The sequence below is a fragment of the Rhipicephalus microplus genome, chromosome 4 (genome assembly GCF_043290135.1).
Source record: "Rhipicephalus microplus isolate Deutch F79 chromosome 4, USDA_Rmic, whole genome shotgun sequence".
In the NCBI taxonomy this organism is placed as follows: domain Eukaryota; kingdom Metazoa; phylum Arthropoda; class Arachnida; order Ixodida; family Ixodidae; genus Rhipicephalus; species Rhipicephalus microplus.
In genome coordinates, this window is record NC_134703.1 from 217,207,476 (window position 1) to 217,227,683 (window position 20,208).

At 46.7% G+C, this 20,208-nt stretch overlaps 1 protein-coding gene across 10 annotated transcripts in view; it reads left to right on the forward strand.

The window, feature by feature from the left end:
* The window catches only part of Fas2 (neural cell adhesion molecule fasciclin 2), a 335,700-nt gene that overhangs the window by 250,608 nt on the left and 64,884 nt on the right, over nt 1-20,208 (forward strand). For all 10 annotated transcript variants that reach the window (XM_037423629.2, XM_037423630.2, XM_075893992.1 and 7 more), the window contains one exon: nt 7,160-7,379. In XM_037423629.2, coding sequence (XP_037279526.1) covers nt 7,160-7,379 — 220 coding nt within the window. The remainder of the gene's footprint in view (nt 1-7,159; nt 7,380-20,208) is intronic.

Consider the following 20,208-nt stretch of genomic DNA (forward strand, 5'->3'; position numbering starts at 1 on the left):
TAACGCGCACCCATTTTCGGCGTCGGGAGAGAGAAAAAAAAGGGCCGTAGGAGTCAACTTTTGCACATTGAGAACAAGTATTTGGGTTTTAATGCACTGAAGTTTCAAAAGATAAAACACAGTCAAATAGCCAGCCCTGTAGCTAAAACTGTGACCACTACGGCGGCATTACGATTCGCGTAATAGTTCAGTCCTCGTCGCTGTCGGACAACTCCTTATCACTGTCAACAGCCCAAAGCATCTAATCCTCGGTACCGTCCATAGCATTCGAGATGCCACATTTCTTGAATGCCTTGATCACCATGACTGATGGTATTGCACACCACGCGTCCTTCACCCACGCAGCAAAGTATTGCAGAGAGGCACGCTTCATCCTGTTGCCTGGCGTGAAATTATGTCGTTCATTGATCAGCCAGTCGGTGTAAAGCGCCCGCATCTTGTCCTTCAACGGCTTGTTCAGGCAGACATCCAGCGGTTGAAGTTGGGGCGTCATGCCGCCAGGTATGACTACAAGGTCCGTATTGCACGCAGCGAGCTTGTTCTTGATTTGCTGGTCGAGATGGCACCTGAACGCGTCGAGCACGAGCATCGCTCGCAGGCCCAAACTGGCGCCAGGCCGCTTCTGCCAGGCGTGATGGATCCAATCGGCGACCAGGTTCGTCGTCATCCAACCTTTCTCGTTGGCTCGCACGATCACACCACTCGGGAAAACAACTCTTTTCGGGAGCGTTTTCCACTTGAATATCAGGTACGGGGGAAGCTTGTGCCCATCTGACGTGCAACAGAGCATTGCCGTCACCCTAGTTTCTTCGTGGCCCGATGTCAGCACGCCAACTTGTTTCCCCCCCTTCTTCTCGACGGTTGTGGTGCCAGGCATGTCGAAGTACAGAGGCGTCTGATCGGCATTCCCGATTTGCCCAAGCAGGTAGCCATTGTTGTGCCGCAAGTTGAGGACGAACCTCTGAAAACTGAGAAGTTTTTCTTCGTACTCCTCCGGCAACTTTTGGCATATGCCCGTTCGCCTTCGAAGGGAAAATCCTTTCCTTTTCATAAAGTTACTTAGCCAGCACCGGCTCGCTTTGAACTGGCTCCGCGTTAGTCCTTTTTCCAAGGCTAACTGCATAGCCCGCACTTGGAGCAGTTCTGTCGTCACAGGCCGCTGTGCCGCTCGCTGTTCAAGCACATACTCGGCGAGCAGCTCTTCAATTTTCGTAAACCGACCCTGCTGCGGTCTACTGAAGCCTTTACGTGAAGCTTTGCAGTCGACAATCTTCTGCTTCTGTTTCCGCCAGTCCCGCACGCACGTTTCAGGAACTCCGAACGACCGCGATGCGGCCCGATTTCCGTCCGTTTTTGCACACGCGATTACTTTTCTTTTAAAAGCAGCATCGTGGTGCACTCGAGTCTTCGGAGTCGGCCCTTCCATGCCGTCGATGTAAATGCACTACGATACGACAAACTCCTCAGCACACGTACGAAGTGCCGCACATGGTAAACACATTGGCAGAAATGGCCGACGCGCCATGCCAACGCCTCCTCTAGAAAGACGCCTGAGGAATGGCTCGCGCTTCCAGCAGAGTTGGCCTGCCTTCAGTTTTAAACAAGCTCCGCGCGGTGGCGCTCGCGACCGACACTATCATCATGGCGACGGGCGATACCAGCTAAGTGTTTTTCATCTGCGGCCCATAGGGGCGCGTAAGTCCAGAGTTGTTCGAGACCTGCAACTGTGCACCACTGTTTTGGAGGCTATGCAAAGTGTCGCGTTGTTGCACCGTCCGCCACAGGTGACGCTAGCGACCGAGAACATTTTCAAAATGAAGGAGGGAAAGGGTGTGGCAACTGTTTTTTTTTTCTCATGCGGCAGGCATCTTCCTAGAGAAGGCATGGGCCATGCCGACGCACATAAGAGGCGGCCATTTTGAAGTGTCGATGGCAATAGAATGACCGTATTCATTTTTTTTTTGTTTCGTACTCGATTCTAACGCGCATGCAATTTATGAACTCGCTTAACCGTAAGAAAGGTGTGCGTTAGATTCGAGTAATTAGGGTACTTGGTTTGCACAAATTGGATTATGTCTGGTTCATGGGTTCAAGCATTGTTGTCATATTCGGCAGCAAAATAACAACTTCAATGTTGTTCAGTCCGGTGACACAGTTATGTACACTGCAGTTGTCCAGCATGCGGTTGTTCACACAGAATGTCGATCCAACTTTCGGATCCAGGTTGCGAAATTTTCACTCATCATCCACACTTTTCGGTTGGCACAGTAATCATCGGGAAGATTGTTGATGTTTTTAAATCATCGTGGCTTTTGAGCCTTCCTGATAACGAGAAGCGGCAAGCGCTCTGTCCCTGTCGTGCTGGCAACTAAAAGTATGGTCACTCGTTCCTTGCTTTTTTCGCCGCCGATACAAGGATCCCCTTTTATAGGCACAGTTTTATCTGGTAACGCTTTGAAGAACAGTGCTGTTTCATCAGCGTTAATTATGTCATTCATAATGTAGACGGCAATGTGCTCCAGCATCATTGCACTCTATTAATTGTTCACCGTGTCTTTGCTCGCAGCACCTCTTTCGCCACAGATGATTTTGAAAACAAGGCCATATTTTCCCTGAACCATGCACACCATCGGTCCGACGCTCTGAAGGAATGCATCATTGCTGCAAGCCTTTCAGCTCGTGTCATAATCACGGGTCCACCCATTGGGAGGTTTGCATTACGGGAGCTGACCACCCATAAAAGGGCTTCTTCCAACAATGAGCTGCTGTTCGCAGCTGCTTTCTCAATGCGCTCAACTTCTTACCTTCAAATGCCTGCAGAATCTACTCTTCATTTTTAACATATGTGCTAAGAGTACTTTTTCTATCATTGGACTTTATCACTTCGTGAAGCGAAATTTCTACTTTAGTGGTTAAGTCTTTGGCCTCGTACTTCGGCCATTTCGTCGCCATTGCCATAGGCGGAGAGTGCAGTCATACGGGAACTCGGCACAAAAGCGCCTGTATCGATCGAGCTAAAGGAGCTGTACTGAATCGTTCCTCGACAAAACGGCGGTCAATGATGCGGCACAACAAGGGGATCAAGGCAACGAATTGGCACTGCCGAACCCACACATGAAGAAAAGTGGTTCAACCAGTTAGAAGTCAAGCCGATAATTGATGCCCATGAAGATGCTGTTTGAGCTTTACTTTTGTTCTGAATCGTTTTTTTTTTCGTTTTTGAGCCTCACCAGCAGCCCAAATACCACGAAATTATTCATAAATTTGCTGTCACATCTCTCCAAAATGACGAGCACCCAGTCTCATATAGAGTGATGCATATATTTACAGGGACCAGGTGACATGTCCGAATCATCAATTTTTCCGAATTAACAAGAGTTGAATTAACGAGCTTTTACAGTAGAGCGACTGCCGCATAAAGGTGTTGGTCCCGGGTTTGAACCCCAGACCAGGACAAATTTTTCGGCAACTAAGAAGCTTTTCTTCCTGAGAAATCTGTATGGATTTTTTCTTGGTTCATGCAACAAATAGGTGGTTGTCTTTTTTCCATTTCTTGACCCTCCCGCCACCTTGCAGGTTTCTGTGGAACTGATTTTCGAAGCAGAGAGTTCTTCTGTACGTCCTTCACATTCTCTGCATTGCTTTGAGATGCAAAGCCTCAACAGCCAGTCTAACTAGACAGCAAATGTGCGAGAGCAGACAGACCTTGGCCTGCGAGAATAGAGATCAGAGGAGTGTTCTGTGTGTATGTTGTCAAATTGGAGGAGCATTTCTCTAACTGCACACATTCACATGCTCTTAGTCTGGCCATTGCTGTGACTACCTACTGTTGAATTTAGACGTGTATGCTAGTATCATGACTTTGGTCATTCATCCAGTGTGTGAATGACAAGTATTACTATTTCAGATGTTCCTTTCAGCACTGTGAAGGGTACAGGGCCCTTTTATCAGTAGGAAGTGCCATTAATCCCTCCTTGTATATCAATCTGTGCCACATCTCCCTGGCATCTGTGTGCACACACACACTTAGCAAGCAGATCGCAGTGCAGGGAATTAAGAACATGGTGGCATCCATTCATACTGGTTCCCTCCGCCTGAAGTTCATCACATCGTTGTCATGCGCTCTATGGAACTGATGCTGCATCTACATGTCTTGTTGGAGCTTTGGCACCAATGTATTCGTGATTAAATTGTGCTATCTCCACGAACCGCTACCAAATTCTCAAGGTGTTAGGCGTAGCAGGCATGATTAAAGGAACTGCTTATCTGAAGCAAGGTGTCGAAGCAGGCTAGTTGGTATTCCATATTCTTACAGTTGATGTGCAAAAGGTTTGTCCTTGTTGTTTCCTTCAGCCGTGGTCTGCCTTTTTGCGCTTCAGCTGTAAGAATGCAGCTTATGAAGCCTATAACAACAGAGAGTCCTGAGTGCCTTGAGCAAGGATGAAGCGCAAGTTTGGATTAAAGCGGGCGGTCCCCTCTACATGGGGGGTGGCCATGTTAATTTTTTTAACCACAGTTACCGGTGGTAACTATAATTACATACAATAATTAAATACAACAATAAATAAATATGCCGTAAATGCGACAAAGCTCATTGATGCACAGCAGCAGGTGCGAAGGCAGCAACTGTTTTTCTGTGATGAATGGTAGTGGTAAGATGGTGGATAGACGGTGGATTTTTCTATGATATTGCATTGCAGCTGCTCTTTCCGCTTTAGGGTAATGTGGGCTAGCCACACGACATCACTCAAGAGCAGCTGAGAGTTCCACTTGTGTCATTCATTCATTTCACTGCATAACTAACTTGTGAGTATAATCGCAAATGATAAGCTTTTTTTGGGTATTTCTTCTTTAGTGTATTCTGCATGGAGCGTAACAGTAAAGCTGCGAAGGTGCACTGATCATTTTTGCGTAATGAAACCAGAACTTCTAGCTAGAACAGCGTAGTTTAGTTTTCTGTAGCACACACGGTTGCTGGTGCTAAATTTTCCACCAGCATTTCGTAAAAGGTCTTAGAAATAAAGTTTCTTTTTAAATATGCAGACACGAAACATTAAAAATATACACCTGACCTTGAACAAAGGTTTTCTGACTGTTACAAGGTTATTCATGATTGTTAAGCAAACTGGGAGCGCGGGAGGAACAAAGACATGAAGCAAAGAGGAGGCACACAGCACGAGCACTCGTGCTGTGCGCCTCCTCTTTTGCTGTGTGCCTCCTCGCGCTCGTGCTGTGTGCCTCCTCTCTTGCTGTGTGCCTCCTCTTTGCTTCGTGTCTGTGTTCCTCCCGCGCTCCCAGTTTGCTGAACAATCATGAATTGCCAAATAGCCCACCTTTCCATCTATCCTATTGTTACAAGGTAATCTGACGAGGCATGTTTTTCAGATCATTTGAGCACATAGCCCAGCTTGACATGCCACTGACTAGCTGATGTTTCGGCTTGCATAAACATTAATGTTCACTTCTGGTAAAATGTGTTCAGTTGATGCCAAGTCCTGTGTTCTACTGCCATCTTTATAACTTCATGCTTTCCTGACCTTGAATTCGGATTGGTTGGGCCAGTTTTGTGAATGCATCTTCTCTTAGCACGGAAGGGTAATGAAAATGCATCACAGGTGGCGGTGTAACCAGCTTTTAAGTCACTTGGCTAACACCAGAAAGGGGCACTGGGCTATATCAGATGCAAGCATGTCCTTTATGAGAGAGTGTGGGAGCTGACAGCTGATGAAGGCTTCATCTAGTGGCAAACAAAATGATGAGTCATGGCCAGGGTGGGCAGACACTGTCAGATTACGCTGCCTTGCACAATGCTTGCACCACTGCTTCGTCTGCTGCCAGAAATTGAGTGTAGTGTACCAGCATGACGCAAGCTGCAGGCATTGCCATTGCGCGATGCAGCGTAATATAACAGTGTGTCTCACTATTTCGTTTGCCATTAGATGAAGCACCCGCCAGGGGTGGTGCCTGACTGCCGCTGTGGCAGCCTATGAGCTTACATTTGGGTGTGAAGAGAAAGTCAAAATCCCCCACATCTCTCGTCTGGGGTTTTGCAAGATGCAACTGCAGATAATAATAATATGACACTAATATCAGGTATGCTTTCATTAGCTGTTGGTTGACGGAGCTGTAGGTGATCTCTTCGGTAAAGTACACCAGTGTACTTGTCTCCTGCACTTTGCATATTGTGCAGAGATGGTCTTAGCAGATGGGACTCGCTTTGTTCGAATTCTGTGTTGCCAAGCTCTTCAGTCCTTCTTTTTTCTTGGTAACTAGTTCTAAACATGAGGCATTAGCATTCTCTTTCATAGAGTAAACTTTTTAGTAGCACAGAAAGTCTGCCATCACAGTAATTGATTACTATAAAACATGATGCTGCGAATTGTTTACATAACTAAGTTTCAAAAGCGCTGCTAATTTTCCCAGTACACGTAAACGATTAAAGGTTTAGCTGCTTTTGTGGGACTGCATAGCGATGCTTGTACTTTTGTACCATACATGATTCATGTATGGGTGAAAGGAATGTCTCTCAGCACGATGTGCATGTCTGTGACCTTTGCTTTACTTGTGCTGATTTCGCATGGGTGTCTTTCGTCATGCATTACATATAGTAGTTTATATGCAGTTCTGCGTCACAGCAGTGGCATCACGAAAGCCTTCAGAATTTTTGGTGTGATACTTCTGCCATCTTCTTGCGGTAGCTACATGTACAGTCTCCTGTTGTCACCCTTTCATTTTTTTTCTTTTTTGCCACATTTACAGAACCCACCGAAATTTGAATGCTGGTGCTGTCCTTTTCGATGATGGTCACTTGCTAATTAGTGTACGAATGTCTATTTCAGCGTGGTTGATGCCTACTGATTTACCACTGTTAGTTCACAAGACTTGTACCTACCTCTTGAACTTACTTTATTGTGTGGATGCATCATGATGAGCATGCATATTCAGGTAATGAGCTAGCTTTAATGACCCACAGGATAAAAAACATGCAGTTATTATAACGCTACCTTAAAATTTTAAAATTGACAAAGTATGCGCCGTTGAAGCAATGCTAGAGGAGTGTTCCTCATACCTCTCAGTCATATAGCTTAGAAAGTGGTAGTTGCACATGTAAAAAGAATTCTTAGAGAGGAGGAGAACTTAAAATTTCTTGCCTCGACAGGCGAGGTGCCCCTTGAGGAGCAAAGCGGGCAGCTGAACCGTCTGGGCCTCCCGCTCACCACAATCATCATCATTGTTGTGGCCACAGTACTGCTAGTGCTGCTGCTGCTCGACGTGGTCTGCTACCTGCGCTTCCACTGGGGCTTCCTCTACTGCCTGCGCCACTCTTGCGGAAAAGGGCACGCACCTGCCAAGCCAGTTGCGGACGATGCCAAGAGCAGGTGCGTTCGCGCCACGTCTGACGATAGTGGCCAGCAGAAGTGGGGTCGGCTTCGCTACCTGCTTGAGGAGCGAGACAACAAGCCATTGTTTTGGGCCGCACAGCCCTTGCGTGATGCCCTGTGAGCATGGTTGCTGGGAAGGGCTCAAGACCTCTCTGGTCATAGCAGCGGGAACGGTGGCTGACAACCAATAGGGCAGACTATATTTTCTTTTTTGTAGGCATCTATTCTCTATAAAGCATGAAAGGTTTGTTCAGCTCAAAACACTGAACAGTACAAAGTCCATTGCTATTAAAGAAAAGTCTTGCAGTTTTTTGTTTTTCTCACTCTAATTTCAATGAAATATTATGTATTGCAAAGCAGACTTCCCTCTGCTATATGAAACACTTGGGGGTAATCATCCAGAAAGTGTTTTTAGAGTACCTTGTCGGGTAATCATGCTGCCTTGCAGAACAAAGCATGTGGGGCTGTCAAACTCGGATGTGTCTGTGTATCAGTGATGCGAAAATTCATTATTGTATTGGCACCCACACGTTGTATAACGAACACCTTGCTGCACAGTGCATTTTGCATGGTTGTGGGTCATTGGAAATATTCTGGCCACCGAACTGGTCTCGCCAACAAAATGAGCAAGTGCACGTCTCGGCTATGGATGGCTGCACATCAGGGATTTTATTTCTGGTTCACAATAATAAACTTTGCAGTGAGTCAGGTTTGTAATGCTGCAAGTACTACTACTAGTTTTTATAGCTATCCATCCTTTTTTGTTACTGGGCACTGTCAGAGGTATCCTGGTTCAGTGTGTATGTTTTCAGAAATGCAAATTGCAAGTTTTCAGTGAGGTATTATTGGATAATCTTTATATTTCCTGATATCTCGGCAATAACCCAGTGGCTGTTTGGTCGGCGCTCTCGTTTGTTGTTCTTTTGCCGTCCCGTGTTCAGCGCTGTTTGTCCCTGTGTTAATTATATTGTTACGCGGACGACATACAGACTTTTATATATATATACATTTAGAACTGGTTTGGCAAGCAGCACTGCCGATACCAAGAACTCGTGCCAGTCTATCTTCTGTCGTTCTTTTCTTTGTCTTCTTGATCGCTATGCCACTGGTGATATCCTCTGCCACACTGATATCCTGTTGTCGAGCTTGGTAAAAAAGAGAAAAAGCGGGGGTCAGGACATTGCCCTCGGCGGAATTTTGTCTCGCGGAGTGCAACAATGTCTCGCTGCATGATGGTGAAGGGGGAGGCACATGGTTAGAAAACCTGTGATAGGGGCACCTCTTTTTTTGGTGGAATTTTTCATGCCGTTGTGCTGCAAACGATGCCTGTCCGAGCAAGAAACAGTGCCCTAGACGGAACGAAAGGATAGACGAGGCACGCAGACACAGCGCTGGGTCAATTTCGTACCGAAAAAGACGGAAACGACGGGAATGTCGCCGCGTTTTATAAAAACGAAGTTAGCCTGTGCGATTACGCTACACTTGCGTCGTTACCACCGGGGCTATTAATACGCATGTGTGTGCAGTCGACACATCCTGTAACGCCAGGGAACTCGGGCACTTCATAAAAGCCCCGCACAACTTTAGGAAGAGCCGCCAACTGCGGAAAGCGTAGCAGCATCACTTACAGGTGCTTTGCAATGAGTAGTGTAACCTTTCCGACTGCATGACAGAATGCGGACGAAATTCCCGGTGACTGTTTGGAATGTGCCAGCGCCGTAAAGCCTGAGCGCCATCAGTACCTGTAACACTGGAGGCACAGGCTGTCTTTGGCTGTCTCCACTTTCGCGGAGCGGCAACATAGCCAGCAACTGCTGCACAGCGTTCTTCGTTAATCTCTATCGAGCGTGGAATTGATCCTTGTCATACAACTCCATTGGATTTTCTCGGTCACGTAAAGCGGGCCGAGGAATCTTCGGCAGGCAGTGCACCTCACAAAATGCTATGCTTATGGCGTGGCAAGCAAACTCAACAGTGGCCAACCTCAGGGTGACATCCATTCGAGAGGTGGCCATGGTGGAATAACGCATGAGGTCGTTTTCAAGCTAGCCCTGCAGTTGACTTGAAGCTTGTCCTGACTTAAGACTGAGCCAAGTCGCTTTCAAGTCATGCACAAGCTTTAGAACGATTTATGGCGAGCCGCAAGACTCTCTTGAGTCAAGAACGAGTCAAGTAGGAGTCAAGTAACATCTCTGCATTCGAGGGTCAGAAGTTGTTTCGAGAAGTAGTGTTGTTGGTCCGTGAGATGTGAACATCACTCGACCGAACTGATGATGGGTCCAATCTGGTAGGTAAAGGGCTTTACTTGCAGTACATGGTGAGATCCCATGTAACAACACAAAGACTTTTCAGAGAGGCCCACCTTATGATGACGGGACCGGGTTAACACAAGGGTACCAGGAGAAAACAGTGTCTTGATGTGAAGCATCGTATAGACCTTATCTGTGACCCCGTCAGACAAGCACTGGCAAGCTCACTGGCATAATCGGCTCGTGCAATAGCATCACAAGCATGCTGCTGGTGGACAAGGTATTGCCTGATATGATAAGTGTCCAGAGGTAAACTCGGCTCTCTTCCATACAACAGGTAGAAAGGCAGAAAGCCTGCTGTGTCATGTCACAATGAGCTGTACACGAAAGTTGCTTCGGGTAGGGCAAGATCCCACTATCGGTGGTCTGGCAACACATATGTCGTGAGCAAATCCACATGATTGCGATTAAAGCGTTTCATGTGGCTGTTGGTGGGGGGAGGGGGGGAGGTGGTAAGCTGGGGTGTCTTTGTACTGCGTGGAACAGGAACGCAGTATGTCGGCAATGCCTTGCGAGAAAGGCACGGCTCCGAAGCAGCTGTTTTGGGGGCACTGTGAATCAATGCAAAGTCGTGTAACAGGAAGTCAGCAACATTGGTTGCACAACTTAGCAGCAGAGCTCGAGTAATAGCATAGCATAATCATTAGCCACGACTATCCACGACTATCCACTTGACTATCCACTTGCGACGTTCACATAACTCTCACGTTGTTATGTTTCAGCGTATCGAGCAAGCATGGCCTGGCCAGTAAAACCGCTGCTGTACACACTTGTACGTGTGAGATACGCCAAGGTGTCTAGCTGTTTCAAAATAAGGTGTCCAGCTGTTCAGCTGTGGGCGCATCGTGAAGTTCGGCGAAGACACTGCCCGTAAATGCTTGGACACGCAAGAAGGCCATAGTCAGGTCATAAATTGCGGGGGTATGGGATACCCTCTTTAAACACCAGGTGACGTGTCGTTGGGGGAGGATTTGGTGCAGCTGATGATGTCGAGCAGCCGTAGATTCCATTTCTGTTCTTCCCCAGTGTGAATGAATTTGGACACTGAGGCGATAAGAGTGCACCTTTTCGTGTGGGGGTCATCAGAATCGTTGATGATGTACCGGAAGAGGCAATCTGCATCCTGGTGCAGGCGGCCAGATTTGTACACGACTGAGTGAGCAAATTCTTTCAGTAGAAGAGCCCAGGGACTTAGGTACCCTGACCAGCAGAGTACATAGTGATCAACAACTACCGAAATTGGGCGGCCATTTCAATATGGCCTGAATTTCACGATCGCCCAAATGAGAGCCAAACACTCATGCTCTGTGTTGAAATAATTGCGTTCAGGGGGGGGATAGGAGGCAGCTAGCATATGCGGTAACGCAGCCATGGCCGCGCTATTGTTTGGCGAGCACTGCGTCAATGCCACGGCCACTTACATCCGAATGAATGGGCAACAGGGTCAAAGTGGGCCGAAATTAAAGGAGTAGTGATGTGTGCGATTTGATTTGAGAATGCAGATGCCTCTTCGGAGCCCTATAAAAATGGGGGGTGTCTTGCTTGAAGAGTTCTTTAAAAGGTCTCGCTGGCTCTTGAAAAGACTGCATACATTTTTTGAAGATAGTGGAAATATTTTGACTGCGCTGATTTTTGCCGGGTCTAGTTATATGCCATTAGCATACCTGCCAAGTCTCCCGGATTGGCCCGGAGACTTCCAGATTTGGACTGTTTCTTGTCATGAAAATCATGTCATGTTGTCATGATAATCTCCCGAAAATAGAAATTTTGCTGCATGATCTGGCCACCTTGACAAAAAAAGCAGCGCAACACGCTCCAGGCTTTTGGAACCTACCCCATTTTATTAAGAGTTTAAGAGGTGTTCATCTAAACGTACAGTAGAATCTCAGTGATGCGAAACCGCGGCAGATACGAATTCGTGAAATTCCTCAGCAAAATTGCACTGTGTCTATGGGCCTAAATTCGAATGTTCTGAACACATTTCCTAATCGCGACGGGTGATACGAACTTTAGTACGGAAATCGTCGAACGAAGGCCGAGAGCAACGTACTCGAAGCTTTGGAAGTATGCGTGCGACCGGCGCACGCACTGTCTTCTACAGTGTGCGTGATTGTCCTCACTACAACTGCTGTTGACGAAACCGTGGTCGCTTTTGACGCAATCATGTATGGCGACAGCGTAACTGTCCCGAAAGTCTCGAAAGTGTGTGTGCGTCCAACACTCAACCAGTCAAAGCAGTGCTGCTTTCCGCAAATCCTGTGAACAAAACCGCGGCAGATGCGATCGTAGATGGCATAAAATGACTTTGTTTTGAAGGCGTGTGCACAGTCAAGCGAACGGGGATTGAAAAAGGAACTACCATTTGCCGCAACTGCAGCGCACATCACAATCGCAGCGGCGTGATAGCGATTTACTATCTCCGAGGGCACATAGCCCTTGACTAAGGGCAGTAAATACATAAAAAAAAAAGTCACAGTTTCGTCGCAAGGGCGAACCAATGAATGCGACAGCAACAACTTGGAATGTCACACTGAGAATGGCAAGCAGATCAAAACGTGCAGCGCGCTGCTCACGCACAAAGTACGCACAAAAACAATACACACAAGACAAAAGTAAACTAACTACGTTTATTGCTCGACACGTAACGCGCTGTTTAAACAACAAAAAAGCGATGCTCGATACATAATCACAGGTACGAATGAGTACAAACTAACAAGTGTCACAGTTATACCTTGCTGTGTATGAAAAGCGCGCTCTTTTCGCAAACGGGGGACTGTGCAAAGACCGAAGATACTTTTATGGGCCCCGGCAACTAACGGAACTGTTCCAGTGAAAGCTGAAAGCAGACGATTCTCCCCATCGAAAGATAAGAGCGCGCGCATCAGACTCCCCCTTCATTCGCAGGGCAAAGTACGCATCAGAGACAAGTGCGCGTCGGCGCATTGCGACGGGCTAGGCACCGAGCGCGGGCGGCTTTTTTTTCCTTTCTAGAGTGATAATATATATAGATAAGTATACATATACGGTGAATGGCGGCGGGGGTGGCGGCGGCAAAAAAAACGCCTTGGCTGTCAATAACAAAGGGGCCAGACACGTCTTGTCGTTCCTGTCAAAAGAATCTAGCAGAGAGCAAAGCTTTGACCCGCGCTTTTGCGACAGCCTGCTGCGCCGTCCCGTCCGTTCACGTGTGTCCCAGTAAGACGCGTGTGTCCCAGTAAAAAGCCGCCCGCGCTCGGGCTAGGCACCGAGCGCGGGCGGCTTTTTTTTCCTTTCTAGAGTGATAATATATATAGATAAGTATACATATACGGTGAATGGCGGCGGTGGTGGCGGCGGCAAAAAAAACGCCTTGGCTGTCAATAACGAAGGGGCCAGACACGTTTTGCCGTTCCTGTCAAAAGAATCTAGCAGAGAGCAAAGCTTTGACCCGCGCTTTTGCGGCAGCCTGCTGCGCCGTCCCGTCCGTTCACGTGTGTCCCAGTAAGACATACATGAGCTGTTTTGAAGGAAATAAATTCTGCTAGTTGTGTTGATCCTTTGAGACTCTCGCCTTAGTAGGAAAACCTACCTTCGTGTGTTCGGCCACTCCAAGCCGACGGCAACGCTGATGTTTGTCTTGTGATTAAGACCCCACCACCCTCACCCCCTCTTGTTTTTCGCGATGTTTTTTGTTTGTTTTTTTACCTTGGGTTTCTTTTTTGGTGCCGAAAAAAATAGGAGCAAATAATTCAGCCCCCCCCCCCCCCCCCCCCTGGGGAAATCTCTCGGATTCAGAATCCTTGAACTTGGCAGGTATGCATTAGTATCCACTAAATGGCGACGTACAGAAATTTGGTGGTGACCAAAGTGGCACTTGAATGAGTTTAGCTGCAGGCCAGCGTGACAGAAGAGTTCTAAGATGGCTGACAGGCGCTTCATACGAGTTTCAAATTTAGGTGAAAAAACAACGACATTGTCGAAGTAGCACAAACAGAACTATTTAAAGCTTCACACCATTTGTTGTTACAAAGGCCAAAGGGCATAGCTCTCAATTGACATAGGCTATCGGGTGTGATGAATGGTCTCTTTCAGGGCAAAGCTCTTTATAGCGGCACCCGTTCGTCCCTCGTAGCTGTTGTAGTATGTAACAGGTATTACATTTTGACCTCCAAGGTGGTGCCGGTGAGAGATTTTTTCTGTGCGTAGTTGAACAATAAAAAATAGTGCTCAATGTACATGCCGATGGCTGCTAATTGGAAATAAGAGACGGGAGCATTCGGCTTTTAGTTAACGCGCACGCTACGATCCCCATTAGCAGCCATTGGCATGTACATTGAGCACTATCTGACAAGAAAGGGTTGCTATGTTATACTCGCTGGGTGTAACCTCCTTAGTTTTAGAAAGGTTTAGCGAGCGTTGAGCCGCAGTACCATGAATACAATGAACTAGTATATGCCATGAATTAACTCGAGGTGGTTAAAGGTGGGAAGTAGATACGAAGCGCAAGCCGTAAGAAAGTAAAAGCCGAATTCTCCTGTCTCTCATTTCCCATTAGCAGCCACTGGCATGTACATTGAGCACTATGTGACAGGAAAAGGTTGGAATGTTATACTCGCTGGGCGTAACCTCCTTGGTTTTAGAAAGGTTTAGGGAGCGTTGGGCTGCAGTGCCATGAATACAGTGAACTAGTATATGCCATGAACTCGAGGTAGTTAAAGGTGGGAAGTAGACCCGAAGCGCAAACCGTAAGGAAGTGTGCGTGTGCCACCTCTCGTTTAGTCCTTGGAATGTCCGCTGGAGGGCGGTGCTTCTATGTGGGGAATATATGATGCAAAGATGGGAAATGGTGGTACTTGGAGCGTTGAATAGATGGACGAACGGACACATAGACAGATGCATGGAGAACGCATGGACAAACGCAGGGACGGGCACACGAACAGACGCACGCACGGATGGGCGGATGGACGCATAGACGGTCACACAGACGGACGCATGGACAGACAAAAGCAAGAACGAATGGACGGACGAATGCTTCGCCTCACTCTCCATAATTCACTCCGTAGATATGCTGCCAATTTTTTTCTGATCAATGTCATCCCTCTTAGTCTGGCCATAACGTATATTTATACAGCTAAATCTCAGTATAACTAACTACGGGGGACCACAAGGAAATGTTCGTTATTATGAAAAGTCGTTATACAGTGGACGACCGATTTTTCGGACCCTCAAGGGACTGTGAAAATGTCCGAAAAAGCAAATGTGCCCCCAAAATGCTCAATTTATTGCTTACTATACTATTGAGCCGGAGCACGGAAAAAGTGATTTATCTTCTTCTGGACCATGCTTCATTTCCGTGCGAGTACATCCGCCTGCATTTCGGCTAGAGTTGTCTTGTCACTGTAAGCTGACGAAAGAGTTGCGAGCGCTTGCATCTGCTCAGCTTGCGTCGGCTGTGTTGTTGCAGGTAAGTTGTCATTTTCATCGTCGCTCTCGAACTCCGCAAGCACTTGGCGAATGATTTCCTCATCCGTGAGGCCAGCGCAAAGTTCTAACTCGCTGTCCACACACGCAAACTCGGAAAACGAGACGTCTGATGGAATCTCAACACCCGCAGTGCGAAGGTCGTCGATAAACTGCTCGCTTTCCGACACCTGGTCAACGTCACTGTCCTCGTCCAAGGCGGCCGACTCGCCATTCAACACAAATCCCGCGTGGCGGAAACAGTTGCGCAGCGTTGTGGATGTCATCGACTTCTACGCATTAGCGAGCATGCTAAGTGCCCGAAGCAAAACGACCGAGTACACTTTTCCGCTGTTGAGGCACACCACCGCATGCGAAAGCAAGCTTGACCGATAGTTCACTTTGAAAGCGTGCATGACACCCTGGTCCATCGGTTGTAGGACACTTGTCGTGCTCGGTGGCAAGAACCCGACGCGCACAGCCTTCAAGTTGTTTATGTGTCCGTGCGCAGCGCAGTTGTCGACAAACAACACAATTTTGCAGCTTTCTAGATCAAATTTGCGATCTAGTCTTCTCGCATAGCTTTGAAAAATTTTCTGCGTTACCCAGGCCTTTTTGTTGGCCTCGTACGAAACAGGCAGGGACTTTACACCTTTAAAGCACCTCGGAACTTTCGAAATGCCGATGACGAGCATCAGCAGTTTTTCTGCGCCCGACATATTGCTACCGATCAGTACACTAACTCGCTCCTTACTGTGTTCGCCACCATGACAAGGGTCGCCAGCAAAGGCAAGAGTCTTTTCTAGCATCAGCTCGAAAAAAAAGTCCGGTCTTGTCACAGTTGAAAGTATCGTCTGGCGAGTACTGCTGTAAAAGGGACTGCAGCTTTTCAGAGCAGTAGTTCGCAACGACGCTGAGGTCAACAGCGGCACTTTCACCGCACAGTTTCTTCAAATTGAGGACAGAGCGCTTCTTGAAGTTTCTGAGCTAGCCGTCACTTACCTTAAATCCTTCAATGTTCATTTGAAGCACCATCATCTCGGCTTTCTGTTTGAGGAGGCCCCCAGAGAAGGGAACCTTGCTGGCCACTGTCAACTTCTGCCATACGAGTAGGGCCTCCTCCAGCTTTTGGTAGGTATCTTGGCTGACATTTTTCTGACATCTAGTGCACTTTTCCGCCGCCTTTAAAATTTTCCGCTTGCTCTTGATATAGTCCGAAAGAGTCTGTTTGGAAATATGGAACTCTTTTGCAATGTCGGCCCTCGATCAGCCACTTTTTACAAGCTTGACGATGGCAGCTTTTTTCGCCATCGGCATAGTGACACACTTGCCGTGCTTCATCGGAGCTCTCTAGGACGACAACAACATCGACGATCCTTTATCCATTATGAATGAGCACAGTTAGCTAGGCAACACACGTGGAACACATGGCACACACACAGGCGGACAGTCAGTCGATGCGTTCCTGTCAATCCAACGGTCACAGCAGAGAAGAAAGAAAAATTTTTTGGCAGCGACGCTGATGCGGAAATATTAGCCTCGATCCAGCAGTTCGAGGTAGCCACCCTAGCGGAGCTAGCGGCTGCATGCATGCCCAGCACCGGTTCGAGGCTACTGGAGAAAAAAAAGTAAACGAACAAGATGGCGGTGGTGCGAAAAAATGGTGCCAGTCGGCTCGACTGACGCTTGGAAAGTTCGAAATATCGAACAGCCCGTCCTTAAGTGTCAGAAATTTCGAGCTGCGAAATACATTGAACTTATAGGGTATGTTCTGGTGCCGGGTAAATGTCTAAAATATTGGGGGTGCGAAAAATCGGTCATCGACTGTAATTAAAACCCCAAAATTACCATAATAACATTTCAGTAATGGAAACGTCCTACCTTTGCAACCGTATATTTGTGAACTGGTTTTCTAACAACAATGAACATGTTAACGTCGGACAAGGCACATTTATTTTAAATAATCTTTGATCGTTTCTTGACGGGTGTAGCACAAGCTCTGCATCATGAACGATTCTAGACCGTCCCCATTTTTTCACACTTTTTCGGTCGCTCTGCCACTTTATTCTACGAATATGCAGAGTTCCCTCGGGTAGTCCAATGCACCTGTGGCCGACACGGGCTCGTCGCGGTTTTTGGGGGCTGCCTTGACATCGTCATCTACAGTTGAATCCCGCCATAACGAAGTCCGCTTCAACGAAATTTTTGCTGCTACGAATGTTTTTTCATTCCCCATCGAAGTTTCATCGGGCATAATGCTTCGAAATTTTCTCGAGTAGAACTTCATCATGGCTGCGGTTCCACTTCAACGAAGTTTTTGTGAAACAGTCACGCATTATTTAAAGTAGAGCTTTATAAAAATTTCAAAAGTGTGTTGAATGCCTTGCCAAACCACGGACCTTAATAACATAAAGTAAAATCACATGAGAACCTGCTCAGAGCAAACATTCGGCACGCAACGTAGACTTGTGCAACGTAAACAAAACAGCATGCTGTGGTATGTGATGATGATGTTGAGTGATAGCGACACAATAGGTTAAAAGGAAACAAGTTGAATCGTGTCTGCGTATGAACAGCAAGCAATAACTTCTTTCTTTTGTATTCTTAATCGTTCTTATGAAATTAGGGAAACTGTTTTTATTGTAAGGAGTTGCTTCATTGTAAGGAGTTGCTGTACCAAAATTGAAAATGGCAAGCCAAACTCCGGTAGGGTGCAACAAGGCGTTTGGGCGACGACTTCCAGTTTGACTGGCTAGCGGCACAACGAGTGGTCGCAGGTTTTTCAGTCATTGTTTCCCAAAGGTGCGTTGTCATGAATTAGCCATGTCTCGGCTGGCAAAAAAGCGCAAGTTTTTGTCGCTCGAAGACAAGGCTTGCATTAACACCGAGGCTGACGCTTGGAGGAAGAAGTTGCGAATCGCTGAAGTGTTTGGAATTGCAGCGAGCTCTGTTTGAACTATATTGAAGAGCAAGGACACCATAATCAAAGCTCTTTCTTTAGGAACGTCGACGAAACACAAGAAGACAAGGTTGTCAACACCTGGTTTCTTAAGACGCAGGCCAAAGAAATTGCCCTTAATGGCGATATTGTGTAACAAAAGTGCTAGATTTCGCCTGCGTGCTCGGCATCGACGATTCTAAAGCCACTGTGGGTTGGCTGAATTGTTTCAAAGCTCGCCACAATATCATCGGCAAAGTTTTGTGCGGTGAAGCTGCTTCGACAGATACAGACGGTGCCGCCCCGTGGATGTCGGCCAGCCGCGGAAGCATCCGCACTGACTACGCACCGTCAGATATATATAATGCCGACGAGACAGGCCTCTTCTACAAGATGCTTCCCAACAAGACTCTAGATTTTAAGGGGCAACACTGTCACAGAGGGAAGCACAGAAAAAAAAAAAAGGATAACCGAGCTTTTGTGCGTCAATATTCATGGCTCAGTTAAGCTGCCTCTTTTGGTTATTGGGAAAAGTGTGAAGCCATGCTGTTTCAAGTGAAGTCGGCGCCTTCCATTGAAGTACGTGGCCAACAGCCGGGCGTGGATGACCCGTGCAATTTTTCCTGACTGGGCCAGGGAATTCAACCGGGACTTGGGCAGGCAAGGCCGAAAAGTGCGTCTGCTTTTAGAAAATTGTTCCACACACGCCATTGAGGATGTGGAGTTCAAAAACATGCAGCTCAAGTTTCTACCCCCTAACTGCACGACCATCATTCAGCCGCTTGACCAAGGGGTCATCCAAAGTGTGAGGAGCAATTACTGCAAGCGTCTTATTCATAGGATGATTTTGAACGCTCGGGGCACGAGACGAAAATCAACCTGTTCATGGTGCTCCAAATGATTGCTGCTTTGTGGTGCGAGACAGGGAGCGCCATAGTCGCGAACTGCTTTTGCCTTGCTGGATTCGCTGTGGAGAGAGCCAAAACTTCGGTTCTGCGAATGAAGCTTGCGACAAAGAGGAATTGCGCAACGAAGAAATCGCTGTCTCATGGACAAACAAAAAAAAAAGGTCCTCCGCCAGAATTTTTCTTCTCCCTTGCCATCTCAAGCTTTTGCGTGGGAGGGCATTCGCTCTTCGCGCCGTGTCTGCTAGCTTGCCGCTCCGATTGCCAGGACCAATACACTGTAATCTAAGAATCTTCATATTTCAGGATATAAATTCCTTGTACTGAGGTGTTGTTAGAATGACATAGGAAATAAATAATGATCGTTATTCTGAAATGTTCGTTGTTCTAAACTTCGTAGTAGTGAAATATTTTTACGTTAAAACTAAGCAGTCAGCACGAGATTTCTTAAAAGTTCATTAATCCAAAAAGTTTGTTAATGTGGTATTCATTATAATGAAGTTTTATTCATGACACAGGCTTTCTTTTTTTTGTGATGTTGTGTAAATGTCGATAATTGATACAGAAATTCTATGTGCTGTCTTTCTTGTAGACTAGCACGACAGGGGCTCTCTGCTGTCCTTGGTGAGCATTTCGCCGACCTCATTTTAGATAATCTGACGCTCAGTTGCCGACAAGCAATATGGACACGTATGAGTAAGAGGCTCATCACTAGGCGTGTGCGAATACCAAAATTTTCGAAAACGAATCCAATATGAATACATAGCTTTGCATACGATTCAAATATCGTATAATGAAGCGTTGTAATTTTTTTTCACCAGTAATCTTTTACTCATTCATATATTCGTGTTGAAAACAGCAGAATTGTTATTATAGTCAGTTATTGCACACAAATAATTTTAAAAATGTCACCATCTGTGCTTGCCAGAAAGCATGACTGTAATAGTTGAGCTTGTGACTGTGATGTCTTGGGTTCAATTTACATGTTGAACTACTTTTGTATCTTTTTTTTATATTACAAAAAAAAGCTTTCGTACCTTCCATGATGACTGTGAGCATAAGGCCACTGGTTTGATTGTGTAACAGTTAACAGCCATGTACTTAAGTCTAAGCGATTGTGAAAGCCGCCTAGGTGGTTACAATTCATCCAGGTTCTCACACCATCAGTTTTGGCTCAAAAGACCCCGAATTATTAGTTTTCTTTTTAGTTTTCTCCCGTTTTATCCTACCAACAG